The following is a 13,844-nucleotide window of genomic DNA, read 5'->3' on the forward strand; positions in this document are numbered from 1 at the left end:
CCCCCCCCGTCTCGAGTGTCCCGAAGGAAACTATTCTTAGCACCCAGTGATGGGCACAAGGGCAGCCCGACCTCAGCCGCCGGAGCCGAGGGTCTGAGCGGTGGCAGCTCCGGCCGGCGGGCTGGGAGCTCCCTCCCTCACTGGCTGGCCGGCTCACGCTGGCCGCGGACTCCCCCCTGCTCAGAGAGCCTGGCAGCCAGGGTGAGGCGCAGGCTCCGCCCGCCCGCGTGGCCGCCCCGGGCTGCCCACCCCTGGGACCTGGGTCTGAGCAGGGGGTGTGGCCCTGACCTGTGTCTGACTCCAGGTGACTCGGAGGAGGAGGACATGGGGCTCCTGGAGGTCAGCGTGACGGACATCAAGCCCCCAGCCCCGGAGCTGGGCCCCATGCCCGAGGGCCTGAGTCCTCAGCAGGTGTGTGTGGGAGCAGCAGGGTGGGTGGGGTATTTGGGGAAGGGAGAATCGGGGGAGCCGGTTTATGGCCTGGTCCCAGGCACGTGTGGGTCTTGAAGGGAAAGTGACCATCAGGGGCTCTTGGCTGGGGGCTTCCTGGGCCACCCCGAGTCTGCAGGTTAAGCCTTCCCAGTTGTCCCCTGCTGGTCCGTGCATTAGTCGGGTTGGGGCCCCGGCATTTGAAGCTGGGGCTTTGCGCCTCCCTGGCAACTAGAGAAACCCTTATTTAGCAGTTTGGACTGAAGGTGGTGTTGGGAGAAGGGGCTGCCCTAGCGGGAGGGCTGGGCTGCCCTGAGCTGGTAACGCAGCTCAGGGAGACCCTGGAGGGCGTGGGGTGCCGTCTTTTATCACTTGGGGCCCCGGGGTCCCCACAGAGCTGGGGCTCTCGGGGCAAGGATTCCCTTCTCCCGGAGAGTCATGTCCCGGCGGGGCGGCTCTGCCCTGGGACCCGGGCCTCGTCACCTCTGCTTCCCTCCCGTCTGGCTGTCGCAGCTTGACGCAGGGCGAGAGACCCCCCTCCTGCTTGCCCCTGCTGTGAGCACGTGGGGGCAGCAAGCTCGGTGAGAGGACTGGCCAGTGTTTGCCTCTGAGGGGTGGGGGTGTGTGGCCACCCTGGCCGGAGCGGAGGACAAGCAGTCTGTCCACCTGCTTCCTTTATTTTGCAACCTTCCTGACCCCTCGCCGCAGCCACGGGCCACTATTGGGGCAGTCAGAGTCAGGAGGGACCCCGACTTCCAACTCAAGGTTCAGGCTCTCCTTTGGGGTGTTGCTGGGGTGGGGGGTGTCTCGAGCCTCTTGCGGTGCCGTGACTCTAGCCACTGTTCCGTCAGGGGGTTTTCTCCCCGGGGGCACTTTGTAAGGCCCGGCATCATTTTCCATCCTAACTGGGGGTTGCTACTGGCCTCGAGAGAGAGTAGGGGCCAAGGGTCCTGCTAAAACCCCACCGCGTACGGAATCACTCAGCCTCCAGCGGCAACTTGCCGGGTTGAGAACTTGTGGGCGCAGACCGGGGCCCAGGGTCGGGAGCTGATGGCGCTGCCATGTGGGGGCGGCCTGAGGTCCTGGGGCCTGTGGGTCACGGTCAGGCGGGGAAGAGGGGAGGTCGGGCACCGCGGGCCAGAGGTGGGGGAGGGGCAGAGGAGAGGAGGGGATGGTGGGCTGATGGGCATTCAGGATGGGGGGCAGAGCGTCACCCTCCCTGCCTTGCAGTCAGGTGGACAGCCCCCCCCACTGGCACCTTGTCGAGCTCTGTCAATAGAACCACCTGGGAGACCTTAACTGCCCTCCCCCACCATACCTGGCTTGCACCCATACCAGCCCAGTCAGACTGCGGGGAGGGAGCCAGGTGATGGGGCTTTTTAAAGGTGGCCACTTGATTCCAACACCCAGCCGGGTTTGCCAACCCTCCGGGTGAGGGTCACGGCCCCGGGCAACCCAGGCTCTCTCTGCTGAGCTGCCGGAGGGGTGATTCAGGCAGAGGAGGGATGGGGATGGTGAGAGAAAGGGGGAAGAGGCTGTCCAGCCTGAGGTGGAGGTCACTCAGTGGTGGGGGGCACCCCACAGACGGCCGCGGGAGAGGGGTTGGCTGAGGATTGCATCTACAAGTGACGGGAGCAGACTGCATTTCCGTTTGGGAAGGCGTTTCCACAGGGCTGTTCAGGGTTGGAGGAGGCTGCCTGGAGCCTCTCCTGGACCCTCCCTGGGACGGTGAACGAGGCCGGACAGGGCATCTGCTTAGTCTCAGCCCTGCGTCTAGGGAGCAGATGGGGTGGGCAGAGGCTCTGGGAGGGACGCAGCCCGCCAGGCCCGAGGCCCAGGAAAGGGTCCCGGAGGGACGCCCTGTGCCCAGCCAACAGCCAGGACCTCCCCCTGGGGCGCCCCCGGCCACGCGGCGCGGGCATTCACGGCTTTCTGCCCGGGCAGGTGGTGCGCAGGCACATCCTCGGCTCCATCGTGCAGAGCGAAGGCAGCTACGTGGAGTCTCTGAAGCGGGTGCTCCAGGTACGAGCCGGGGCTTGGGCGGAGAGACCACGGGACGCCGCCAGCTGGGTCCCGTTTCGGACAGAGCTGGCCGGAGGCTGTGGGTGCAGGTCATCCTGCCCTGCCTGGTGGGCAGGCTGGCTCAGCGGGAGGCAGAGCCCAGCAGGGCCGCGTCCTCCTCCCAGCTCCGCTTGGCCCTTGGGTCTGGGGCAGATGGCAGGTGGGCGGGAGGCCCGGGTGTCGCATTCACGGGGGCTGGGGGGCTCTTTAGTGCTCCTTCCCATAGGAGGATGGGTGGGCGGGCGGGCGGAGGGGGGGACCTGGCTCTGGCGCGCACCCCTGCCTCTCAGGCAACCCCTGCTCTCGCGCTCCCACCCCCAGGATTACCGCAACCCGCTGATGGAGATGGAGCCCAAGGCGCTGAGCCTGCGCAAATGCCAGGTGGTGTTCTTCCGCGTCAGAGAGATCCTGCACTGCCACTCCATGTTCCAGATCGCCCTGTCCTCCCGCGTGGCCGAGTGGGACGCCACCGAGAAGATCGGCGACCTCTTCGTGGCTTCGGTGGGTTTCTCCAGTGCTTCCTGGACTCGCCATGGGGAGAAAGCACAGCCCGCGCCTGGGGTCCCGGGCCGCTGCCTCCCCCCATCAGCGGTCAGGGGGAGGCGGCCTGAGTCTGCCGGGGGAGCTGGGGGCGTGACGCCTTCAAGGCCGCCGCGCAGCCTGGGCGCTGTCTGCAGTGTGAGCTGGTGAAGCCAGTTCCCTGCTCCCCTGCACCACCGGGAGGCCAGGGGTGTCCCGGTCTCTGTGGGCAGCCCCTGCCAGGCGGCCTAGAGCGACCTCTGTGGGAGATGCTGGTGCAGACCCTGGTCTTGGCCGGAGGAGCGGCAGGTATCGGGTGCTGTGGCCTCCGTCCCGCTCTGCCTGACACCCTGGAGCCGCCCCAGGACCCCTCCTGGCTCAGGTTCCCACCTGTGGAGCTTGGGGCGGGGGTGGGGGGTGTGTGTGGGGGGATGCACTGGCTTTGTGGTTTTTCAGCTGACGTTTCTGGGCCCCAGAGAGGTTCACTGTGCTGGGGGCAGCAGGGCAGCGGGTCTCCACTTTGATCTGTTTTACGTCACTGGCTCTTCTAAAAGAAAAAAGTATTTTCGTTGGGGCTGAAGAGCTCCCACAACCTGGTGCCCAAGGGGCTTGGCGCCCCCAGGAAAGCCACCTCTGCCCTTGGCAACTCAGTGTGGGGTACTCTGCGTCTGGTGAGCAGCCGGGTGTCCTGCGGGGGCCAGGGACTATTTCCTGGGGGAGGCCAGGAAGGGGTGGAGAGGACAATGTGTTGCCTGTGTTCCCTGAACCTGTGGGTAGGGGCTGCCGAGAGCTGGGACAGGAGTGTCCCCTGTCCCCGCTGGGCAGCCCCATGTCCTAGCCTCGGGCTTGTTGAACACCTCTGGGCGGGGTGCCGAGGTGACGGGGCTGTGGCCCCAGCGCCCGCGTGACCCCCACGCCCGTGCTGTTACAGTTCTCCAAGTCCATGGTCTTGGACGTGTACAGCGACTACGTGAACAACTTCACCAACGCCATGTCCATCATCAAGAAGGCCTGCCTCACCAAGCCCGCCTTCCTGGAGTTCCTCAAGGTGACCCTCCAGGGCGCTGGCGTCTCGGAGGGAGGGCGTTGACGCCCAGCTTTGGGGGTCACAAGGTCGCCTGGGCCCAGACACCTCCTCTCCTTCCTTTGGGGCACCCCCAGTCCTGGCGGAAGAAGATGGGACCCACCTGCCCTCGAGAAGATGATAAAGAGCTTAAGGGTCTGTGAGCGGTCGGGCCTGCAGCTTTGGCAGGGGAAGGGCAGACCCGAGGCAGTGGGTCTCTGGGGGGTGACCCAGCTGTGTCCGGCCCCGTCCCTCGGGCCCACTTGTCTTGTCTGGGCCGCAGCGGGGGACTCAGGTTGTGGCTGGGCTGACTCCTTTCCCTCAAAGGGGTATCCTGGAAACCATGTAGGAGAACAGAGGCTGAAGCCCAAGGCCAGGATTCCCTGGGGTGCAGTCAGGTGGGTCAGACAGAGGGGGACCCTGCCCACGGGGAGCACGCACCCTGCGGAGGTGGCCTCTAGGTGGGCTGGGAGCCAGAACTCGGCTGAGGAACCACCGCCCTGACCCGAGAGCGTCTGGAAGCTTTGTCAGCGGGGTGCCATCTGGCAGAGGTCGGGGTGGTGGAGTTGGTGATGGAGGGGTGCGTGCGTCAGGCTAGAGGCAAGAGGACGGGCAGATGAGTCTGCTTGGCTGCTGGGAGCTCTGGGTACCTGTGGGGCAGGTACCCAGGAGGAGGGTGGGATTTGCTGAGTTCAGCCGGGCAGTTCTGGACCTTCAAGCCCAGGGGTGTTGGGGCTTGAAGGGGTCGGGATGTCGCAATTTGGGTAGCAGTGACCCAGTGGCGGCTGGTGTGGGGGGCCGAGGGGAAGCTCCACAGCAGCCTGCCTTGCAGGGGTGCAGGCTGGGGTCTAGGTGACAGACACAGATGCAGTGGTGGAAACATCTGCGCGAGGCCCCGCGCCTGCCCTCACTCTGGCCCGGGCCCGCCTGCGGGAAGTGGGGCTGTGTGGGGACCCCATGGGTGGCAGGGACGTGGGGCTCGGAATCCAGACCCCCCTGGGCCCTTCTCCAGGCTGGAGGCCGAGCAGAGCCCCAGACTTGGGGGGAGAGCCCAGAATGGGTCCCAGGTGCACCCTGGGGTGCTGGCCCCTGCTGCACAGGGTCCCAGACGACCCGCTCTTGCCTCCCACAGCGGCGGCAGGTATGCAGCCCAGACCGCGTCACGCTCTACGGGCTGATGGTGAAGCCCATCCAGAGGTTCCCGCAGTTCATCCTCCTGCTTCAGGTACCTCCTGGGCTCCCACAGCCTCTGGCCTGCAGGCGTGGGCTGGGGTCCGCCTCCTAGGGCCAGGCAGGGTGCAGGGGGCCCCGACTGGTGAAGGTAGGAGCTCCCTTGGGGTCCCAGGACCTGCTGGACTCCAGGCAGGCGGAGGCGCTCAGTGGACATGCTGACCGCTGCAGTGTCCCCCGTGAGTGGTAGGTAGCCCATGGTGGGGTTCTTCCCCTGATGGCTGAGGGTCCCCGGTGGGGGGCGCCCCTGTCACTGAGCTGGGTGCCAGGGGAGGGCCCTGGTGGCGTGTTCCTCTCTGTCCCGGGAGCTGCCAGCCACAGGGTGGGTGTCCCTCTCCCCACAAGGTTGGGGGTTCATCAGGGCTCGTGCCTGGCGTGGAGCTGAATTATTCCTCCAGCAGCTTTATGGGAGGCCTCGCTCTGTGGCAGGCTCTGCTGTCCCTTTCAGACCAGGGCTCCCTAGGGAATCAAGAGGGGAGAAGTGGAGGGGAGTGGGGATGGGGAGGCTTGGGCCAGGATCAGGGAGGTCTCCGGTGGGCTTCTCAGGCCTGGCTTTTTCTGGGCCCTGGCAGGACATGCTGAAGAACACCCCCAGGGGCCACCCCGACAGACTCTCGCTGCAGCTGGCCCTCACGGAGCTGGAGACGCTGGCCGAGAAGCTCAATGAGCAGAAGCGGCTGGCCGACCAGGTGGCCGAGATCCAGCAGCTGACCAAGAGTGTCAGTGACCGCAGCAGCCTCAACAAGGTGAGAGGCCTTGCCCGCCTGCCCGGCCCTCCAGCTCTCTCCCACGGCCACCTTCGGGCTTCTGAGGGAGGGGGTCCTTGCCTTTCGGAGCCCTCAGGCCTCAGTCTTGCCTGGATGCCCACCTCCATTAGTAATTATGTTTAGGGGAAAAGTGGGTTTCGTCCATGAGCGTAATTACCAGTACATTCATCAGAATTGATAACTCTGGCGTGTGTAAACGAGGAATGTCAGAGCTGAGTCCAGATTTTACCCCTGGTAGCTGCTGTGTGGCCTCCGGGGACTCACCCAGCCTCTCTGAATCTCGGGGCTCCTCTGAAATGAGGACTAACCCAGGGCGCCTAACCCAGGCTGGAGCTGGCAAAGAGACAGGCCCCAGAACATGGGGACGTCTGTGGGGTCGTCAGGGTGGGGGATAAACCGGGAGCTGCTTGGTTCTGTGAACCCCTGAAAGCAGAACTAAGGCGACTGACTAAGGCTGGGGAGATTTTAGCCACGTGGGTGGTCATTTCTGGCAATACAGGAAGGGTGACTGGGACGACAGCCGTCCTTCGGCGGTGGACCACACTGTGGCCTGTGCCTTGGACCTCCCCTGGTCACTGCCACAGGCCTGTGCATCCGGGCGGCACAGGGTCACCCCCACCTCAGGCCGGTTCAGGCTGTCCATGCGTTTGGGGTCTCCACGATATTTTCAAGAGACTAGAATTAATGGCCCACAAAATTAAAAATAGAGATGTCCCATGAGATTCAGACGTGTGGACAACTTCGTGGCTTGGACAGGCCGACCCACCTCCCCACTCGGCCGTGGGTGCCCTGGGCAGCTGTGCCCACAGCCCTGGTCCCCATCATGTGTTCCCCCTGGGTTGCCCAGGACCTCAAAGGTGCCTTGAGTTGATCGAGGAGGTGAGAACTGGGGAAGAAAAGATAGGACAGGAGATGAGTGCCCTGGGGGATGGCCTCATCCTGTGAGGTTGTTCCCTTCCCCCCACTCCCGCCTTCCCCCCCCCCCCCACTCCAGCAGGGCCCCCTGTGCCGGCTACACAGCCAGCATTTGGGGGCGTTTCTCAGAGAAAGTCTGGGACCCACCCACGGCCTCCTGTGCTGGTGTCTCACGGTCTCCGCACATGGGATGTGTCTTCTGTCACCTGCTCTGGCTCTTTTTCCGCCACCGAGAGGGTTTCTTTGGCTCTGGCGCACACACCTGCTGCTGTGGCCGGGATGTCCCAGGGGAAGGGCGTGCGTTGCCACCGTCACTTTGGAAACTGTCCTAGTCCTGCTTGCTCTGGCCCCCTGGGGAGCCTGGCAACAAGGAGCAGGGGGCACTGGCTTCAGAGCAGGAAGGCCTCAAGGAAGGTCTCTGTCTGGGAAGGAAGTGAAGACAGCCCCAGGCTGCCACGCAGGGGTTAGGTCTGAGAGCTGGAGAGGTGGCCGTGCCCTTGCCCCGTGCCGCCCCCCCCCACGCCCCCTGCCCCCCTGGGTCTCAGCCGGAGCTGAGGCCTCTCCAGTGGTTTCCCTCCCACTGTCATCCTGCAGAAGTGGAAATGAAACTGGGTGTGTCTGAAGCGGAACCCTGCCAGCTATTTCAAAATGTGCCTGCTCACGGCACTGGGATGCTTGTGCAACATCTGACATTTTTTTGGATCTTCCCGAGGGGCCAAGGGCGATCTCCAGAAGCCCAGGAGACTTTCCCCTGGCAGTTTTGGCTCCTGGCACACCAGGCGCTTCTGTGGGGCCTGCTCGCCTCAGGGCTAGGCAGTGTGTTCCTGGGCGGGAGGGCAGCTTGGTGGTGGAAGTGGTGGGTGAGGGATCCCGGCTTTAGCAGTTATGGGGCGCCCCTGAGGGACCCCGAGTCCTCTTCTGTATTAGCAGCAGTGGGGCCACCTCTGGCCTCCATCACAAGTGGCCCGCTGCTGGGGACAGTAAACAAGGCCGGCTCTGTCCTGCACTGATGCTCAGCCAGCCCGAGTCCAGAGTCTGGGTTTCCCCATGGGGAACAGGGGTAGGACCGTGAGCCGATGTAATGAGCAGCAGAATATTTACTGCCTGGTGCATATTCTGACTTTTGTGTTCATTTAAAAGGTGGGGTTCTGGGGAGATCGTAGGGCATCTCTGCAGGGGAAGCTTTGAGACCTGTCTGGGGATGGAGGGAAAGAGGAAGCAAGGGAGGGAGGGAGGAAGGAAGGATATGTGTTGTCCCGGGAAGTAGATTCGCTGAGAACTCCCCTCCCTCTCCCCACCCCTTCCCTGCTAGCGGAAAGGTGCTCTCCTCCCATCCCTGGTGGGATGGTGGTCCCAGGGCGGGCAGAGGGTTTTGGGACCCGGCCTGTGGCTGGCAAGGGCCTGCTCAGATGCCCGAGGCCTGAAGGTCTCAGCCTCCTCTGACGTCCCCTCCCTGAGGGGCAGGTCAGTCTCCAGGCCCCCTCTCTGCATCCTCAGCTGAGGGGGGCTGAGGCTTGCGGCAGGTTAGCATGCGGGGGAGGGGGGCTGACTTCTGGCCCCCCGAGTGAGGCTCACCTCTTAGCAGCCTGGACGGCGATGGGGGATACCGTGGCCTGCAGCCGCCGTTCTGGCCCGGTGCCGGGCAGCCTTCTCTTGCCAACTGTCACACAGGCCCCTCCACCTGTGCTCCGCAAGTGACGTGGCCGTACCCAACCCCTTGCGTCGTGGCCTGAGTGGTGGAGGTGCTGGCCCCACCGGACAGCTGAAGGGCGGTGATGTAGGGTCACCGAGCGCTTCATGGCTGGTGGGGCAGGGGCAGGGCTTTCAGACTGACTTAGAAATCAGTCGTCGAACTCCACCTTGGACGAATTCTAGACAGAGGCAAGATTCCCCGCCTGACTCAAGAGGGAAGAACATTGTTAGGACCTAGAACCATTCCGAAAGGCAAAAGCCGCGTGCCTGTGACACCAGGGCTGCGTGGTGGGCGGCGATGGTCCAGTGATGGCCATAGGGAGGGCAGGGGCCAGCTCACCTGGGAGGGAACCGGCTTCTGGGCCAGTCTGCCCAGCAGGGGTCCTTGGCCTCTCCCTCCCCGCACCCCCCCGCCCCCCGTACCCGGCCCGGGACCTCTTCCCCTGCCGCAGCCCACCCCGCTGCCAGCCTTCATCACCTTGGTGTGCGGGGGAGGCTCTGGCACTGACCTTGCCCTGTCCCCCACCCAGCTGCTGACCTCAGGCCAGCGGCAGCTGCTCCTGTGTGAGACGCTGACGGAGACCGTGTACGGTGACCGCGGACAGCTGATCAAGTCCAAGGAGCGCAGGGTCTTTCTGCTCAACGACATGCTGGTCTGTGCCAACATCAACTTCAGGTGAGCGGCCTGGCCTCGCCCCTGCAGCCGCCCGTCACGCCCCAGCCCTGCCAGCCCCCGCGACGGGGTCCCCCCCAGCTTCCCCTCCCTTCCCTCCTGGCCTGCTCTGCCTCAGCAACCTTGAGCCGAAAGGCCCTGCCGGGACCACTGGGGATACCCCCAGGCCCCTGGGCAGTAGCTGTCCATTGTGTAGCGTCTGCTGCGGAACCCGAACAGCTGCCTGAGTTTGGACCTCGTTGCATTTCAGAGTTTCCTTCTCATGCTGCCCCTCCTCAAATCCATTGGGTCCCCACTGCCTGGGGCCTCTTGACCAAATGACCCCCAACTGGGGTCTTTCCGGCCCCGCTCTCAATGCTTAGTGACATTTTAGGAAAATGCCCTGAAAATAGCAATACGGTTCCAACGACCGAGCTCTAAACCATCTGTGCTTGGTGTTCATCTCGCCCTGGCGCTCCCCCTGCCGGGCTGGAACACGGGGGGCTGCCAGTGCAGCCCCACTCTGACCCCTGCTGGAGTCAGCCGCACCTTCCTGTGCATGGGCCCACGCGTTTGGGGGTTTGCTGGGGTGGTGGCTCACGTGCCTGGGAAGAGGAGGGTGGGCTCACCCGCCTCCGCCGTCCGTCCGTCCATCCGTCCGTCCGTCCGTCCGTCGTGTATTGGGCCTTTGCTTTGTGCCAGTTCCCAGCTCCGGACAGGACGGGCCCGGCAGGAGACTCAGGCAAGGAGGCCTCTGTCCCATGGGTGTGACTGTGCTTCTCGCCCCTCCCTCACTCAGTCCATAATCCGATCCCTCACCACGGAGTCACTCTACTTTTAAGTCCCCTACCCCCGGGCGCCGCCACCAGCTGGGTGAGCCGCGGCAGTCACGTGACCTGTCCGAGCATCCGTGTCCTTGTCTGGATGACACGCGCTCCCCACCGGGCCGTGGTGGCCTCATCGAAGGCCAGTGCCCGGCGCAGGAGAAGGCCCCCCGTGTGCCCCCGGCCCCGTGTGCCCCCGGCCCCCGCTGCCATGGCTCCTTGCGAGGGGCCGTCTGTCCCCCGCTCTGCTGCCTGGTTCCCAGCGCCCTCAGCCTCCGTAGGTGTCGCGCAGGAGCAGGAATGACCTCCCTCCCTTCTTGTTTTTCTCTTCAGGCCTGCCAACCACAGGTAGGGGCTCGGGGGCTCCGTGGCACGCGGGTCGGACCTGGGCTGGGCCCCGGTGCTTCTGCCTCAGCGATCTGCCCTGGCTTGGTTTGGCCTGAGACCTTGTGCTTGGGCTGCGAGGGGCCTGGCTGAGCTGGCGGGCTGAGCCGCGGTGCTCTGGGCTGGCTCCGGGGCCAGGGTGCAACCGGCAGCCCGCCGGACCTCGCCCCAGGGCCTTGTCCTCCTGTCCCGGCAGGGGCCAGCTGGAGATCAGCAGCCTGGTGCCCCTGGGGCCCAAGTACGTGGTGAAGTGGAACACGGCGCTGCCTCAGGTGCAGGTGGTGGAGGTGGGCCAGGAGGGCGGCTCCTACGACAAGGACAACGTGCTCATCCAGCACGCCGGCGCCAAGAAGGCGGCGGCCACGGCCCAGGCCCAGAGTGAGTACCCGCCCCGCACCCAGGCGTGCACACAGGCACTGGCACCCGCACGGCACCCGCACCGGTGACCGCGTCAGAAAACTCACTGCCTGCCCAGCGCTGCCGCCCTGTGGGGCCTCGGTGGCTGTTGCCGCCTGCCTGTGCCTGCCTCAGTTTACCACTCTGTGCAGGGGGGGACCCAGGCGACTCTCGCTCTGCCTCCTGAACCCCCAGGGAGCAGGCTCAGGCTGTCAGGTTCTCCCTGCACCCTCCTTCCTTCGCCGTGACCGTCCCTCAGGCTGTCGGGGGACCGGGCCTCGGGGCGGCCTCCCCAGTGCCCGCTGCCCTCTGGGCTCGTCTGTGTCCTGACTCCTCTCGGCTCTTCCGCGAAACCTCTTCTGGCCGTGCCTGGGCCCGGTGCCGTGCCCGGCTCAGGCCCGCTGTGCTCGTGCCTACCTTCCCGGTGCCGGAGCGCTGCCGAGCCTGCGCCCTCGCCGGGGGCCTTGGCCGAATGGCTGCCAGGTGCCAGTCGCACAGGCACTGCGAGGCCCCCTTGCTCCCCGCTGCGGGCCATCGCCCAGTGGGCAGCGGGTCCTTCTGCAAGTGGGAGTGACTCCCTGGGCGGGGGGGGGGGGTCCCTGCGCCTGCTCCCCGCTGCTGGTGTCTCTCCCCGGGACCCCGAGCAGGACAGGCTCCCAGCCGCTGTTCGCAGAAGCCCTCCCACCAAGGGTCCCGGCCCACGAGCCTCCCTGGAAGGCACCTCCAGCCCCAGTCCCGCTCCCCTCGCCCCCCGGCAGCGCAGCCCCTGTCTGGGACCCCCTTCAACGATGGTCTGGCCCGTGGCCACGTGCCTCCCATCCGGGGGTGCGCTGCAGGCCCCCTCTGCGGGGAAAAGGGAATGCTGGTCGGACCCAGTTGGGCTTGGATGAGCTTTTATTATTCAAGTCCGTGCAAATACAGGACGAGGTGTAATAAGTTCCTCATGCCTGTATCCCTCCAACAACCATAAAACCAAAACAAAGTCACAAATGGGATAAAAATGAAGCCACGAAACAATAAAATTCAAATCGACAGCATTAATTGAATGTGATGGATGATGTCGTTTTGCTGGAACCAAACCGTTCCCCAAGTGAACTTGGCCCCCCACGGGACACGGCCTTCCGCTCCCCCAGCCCCTCGCTCCCCGGAATGCCTCAGGGTCACCCGGTTCCCGGCGGCTCGCCCCATTCGGGTGGCGGCAGGGGCCTTTGTCCTTCCTCGGTGCGCATGTCATCACCCCGCGCCCACCTGGCGCCCTGCCCTGCCTGGTGCCCACGCCGGGGCCAAAGGCCGAGGAAGCCCTGACGCCACGCAGCCCGGGCTCTGCGTCAGTCTGCGTCACTCTGCCAGCGGTGCAGGGGCGCCTGTGTGACTCGGAGAGTCTCCTGCCGAGCACAGGGCAACACCCCACTTACCTGTACCCTCACGGGGATCTCGGGCCCTGGCCCCACCTGGCGCCTCCCAGGCCTGGGGTCTCCATCTGCAGCGCTGACTGCCCCGCGCCCCGGCTCGCACGCCGTCAGAGCAGGAGCCATCTTCCAGCGCTCGGCAGAGCTGCCACGCAGTGGGTTCTTAGAGACCTAGTTGCGGTTCCTCTTCAGGGCTTCCTCCAGCCTCTCCGCCCAGGCCCGGCCTGAGGGGGCGCCTCCGCTCTCTCAGGCTCAGTGGGGTGAGCTCCCGGTGCCCTGCCCCCCTTTGCATAGCTGGGTGCCCGGTGCCCGGCTTTGCCTGTGAGTGAGTCTGCCCTCCCCAGCGGCAGGGCAGGAGCCAGGAGCTTCCCTCGGCTGCGCTCCTGCCGCAGCCCAGGGCCACCCTTTCCTTTGGCAGCAAGTGGGTTCCTGCGGGTGCCCCGCCCTGAGGCTGAGTGGGGTCCCTCTTCCCTGCCAGACAAGGTGTACTTCGGCCCGCCGCGCCTCTTCCAGGAGCTGCAGGACCTGCAGAAGGACCTGGCGGTGGTGGAGCAGATCACCCTCCTCATCAGCACCCTGCACGGGACCTACCAGGTGCGCACCCGGCCGCACCTGGCTGCTCGGGGGGCGGTGCCGTATTGAACAGGCAGCACGGGGAGCCTCGGGCGCCCAGTCCCCGATGTGCTCCGGCTTCTGAGCCCCCGAGCCGAGCAGCTAGTGCTGTGGGCCGCACCGGGCGGTCTGGTTCAGGTGGAGACTCAGGTTTGGGGTTCGTGGAGCCAGGCTGCGGGGTGTGGTTCTGACCTCTGCACAGCCTGTCTTGCAGCCCCTTTCTGGGGTTGCTCGAGGCTGAAGAGGGGGTGCTTACCTTCTGAAATTGGGGCTGCTGGGTGGGCGTCTGCGCCAAGGGTGGGAAAGCCTGGTCCCAGCGTGGACTGTGGCGTGCCTGGCTTCTGTAGGGCCTGGGGTGGCTTTGGGGGGCCGGCAGGCTCTGTGGCGACCTCACTGGCCTCCTCAACCCTAGAACCTGAACATGACTGTGGCTCAAGACTGGTGCCTGGCCCTGCAGAGGCTCATGCGGGTGAAGGAGGAGGAGATCCACTCGGCCAACAAGTGCCGCCTCCGGCTCCTGCTCCCCGGGAAACCCGACAAGTGAGAGGAGGGGGCGCTGGCCAAGGGGAGGATGCAGAGCAGGGTGCCTGGCGTCAGGCCTGTGCCAGTGTCACGCTGGTGGCCGTGGGTGTGACACTCTGGGCGCCTCGCCCAGCACAGCACGTTGCACGGAGCAGGTCTCGTGGTGGGATGAATGAGTGAGTGAATGAGTGAGTGAATGATTGAGCGAGTGAGTGAATGAGTGAGTGAGTGACTGAGTGAGTGAATGATTGAGTGAGCGAGTGAGTGAGCAAGCAAGTGAGCAAGTGAGTGAGTGAATGACTGAGCGAGTGAATGAGTGAGTGAGTGAGTGAGCGAGTGAATGAGTGAGTGAGTGAGTGAATGAATGAG

At 65.1% G+C, this 13,844-nt stretch overlaps 1 protein-coding gene across 1 annotated transcript in view; it reads left to right on the plus strand.

Annotated features, from left to right (window-relative positions):
• ARHGEF10L (Rho guanine nucleotide exchange factor (GEF) 10-like) overlaps positions 1-13,844 on the plus strand; it is a 77,485-nt gene that overhangs the window by 22,981 nt on the left and 40,660 nt on the right. The window contains exons 7-17 of the mRNA XM_012722088.1: positions 305-411; positions 2,374-2,451; positions 2,812-2,991; positions 3,941-4,057; positions 5,205-5,297; positions 5,875-6,048; positions 9,207-9,352; positions 10,486-10,500; positions 10,733-10,914; positions 12,820-12,935; positions 13,366-13,493. Of these exons, the coding sequence (XP_012577542.1) occupies positions 305-411; positions 2,374-2,451; positions 2,812-2,991; positions 3,941-4,057; positions 5,205-5,297; positions 5,875-6,048; positions 9,207-9,352; positions 10,486-10,500; positions 10,733-10,914; positions 12,820-12,935; positions 13,366-13,493 (1,336 nt within the window). The remainder of the gene's footprint in view (positions 1-304; positions 412-2,373; positions 2,452-2,811; positions 2,992-3,940; positions 4,058-5,204; positions 5,298-5,874; positions 6,049-9,206; positions 9,353-10,485; positions 10,501-10,732; positions 10,915-12,819; positions 12,936-13,365; positions 13,494-13,844) is intronic.

Source organism: Condylura cristata, unplaced genomic scaffold (genome assembly GCF_000260355.1).
Source record: "Condylura cristata isolate star-nosed mole 26May11 unplaced genomic scaffold, ConCri1.0 scaffold00008, whole genome shotgun sequence".
NCBI classification, from domain to species: Eukaryota; Metazoa; Chordata; class Mammalia; order Eulipotyphla; family Talpidae; genus Condylura; species Condylura cristata.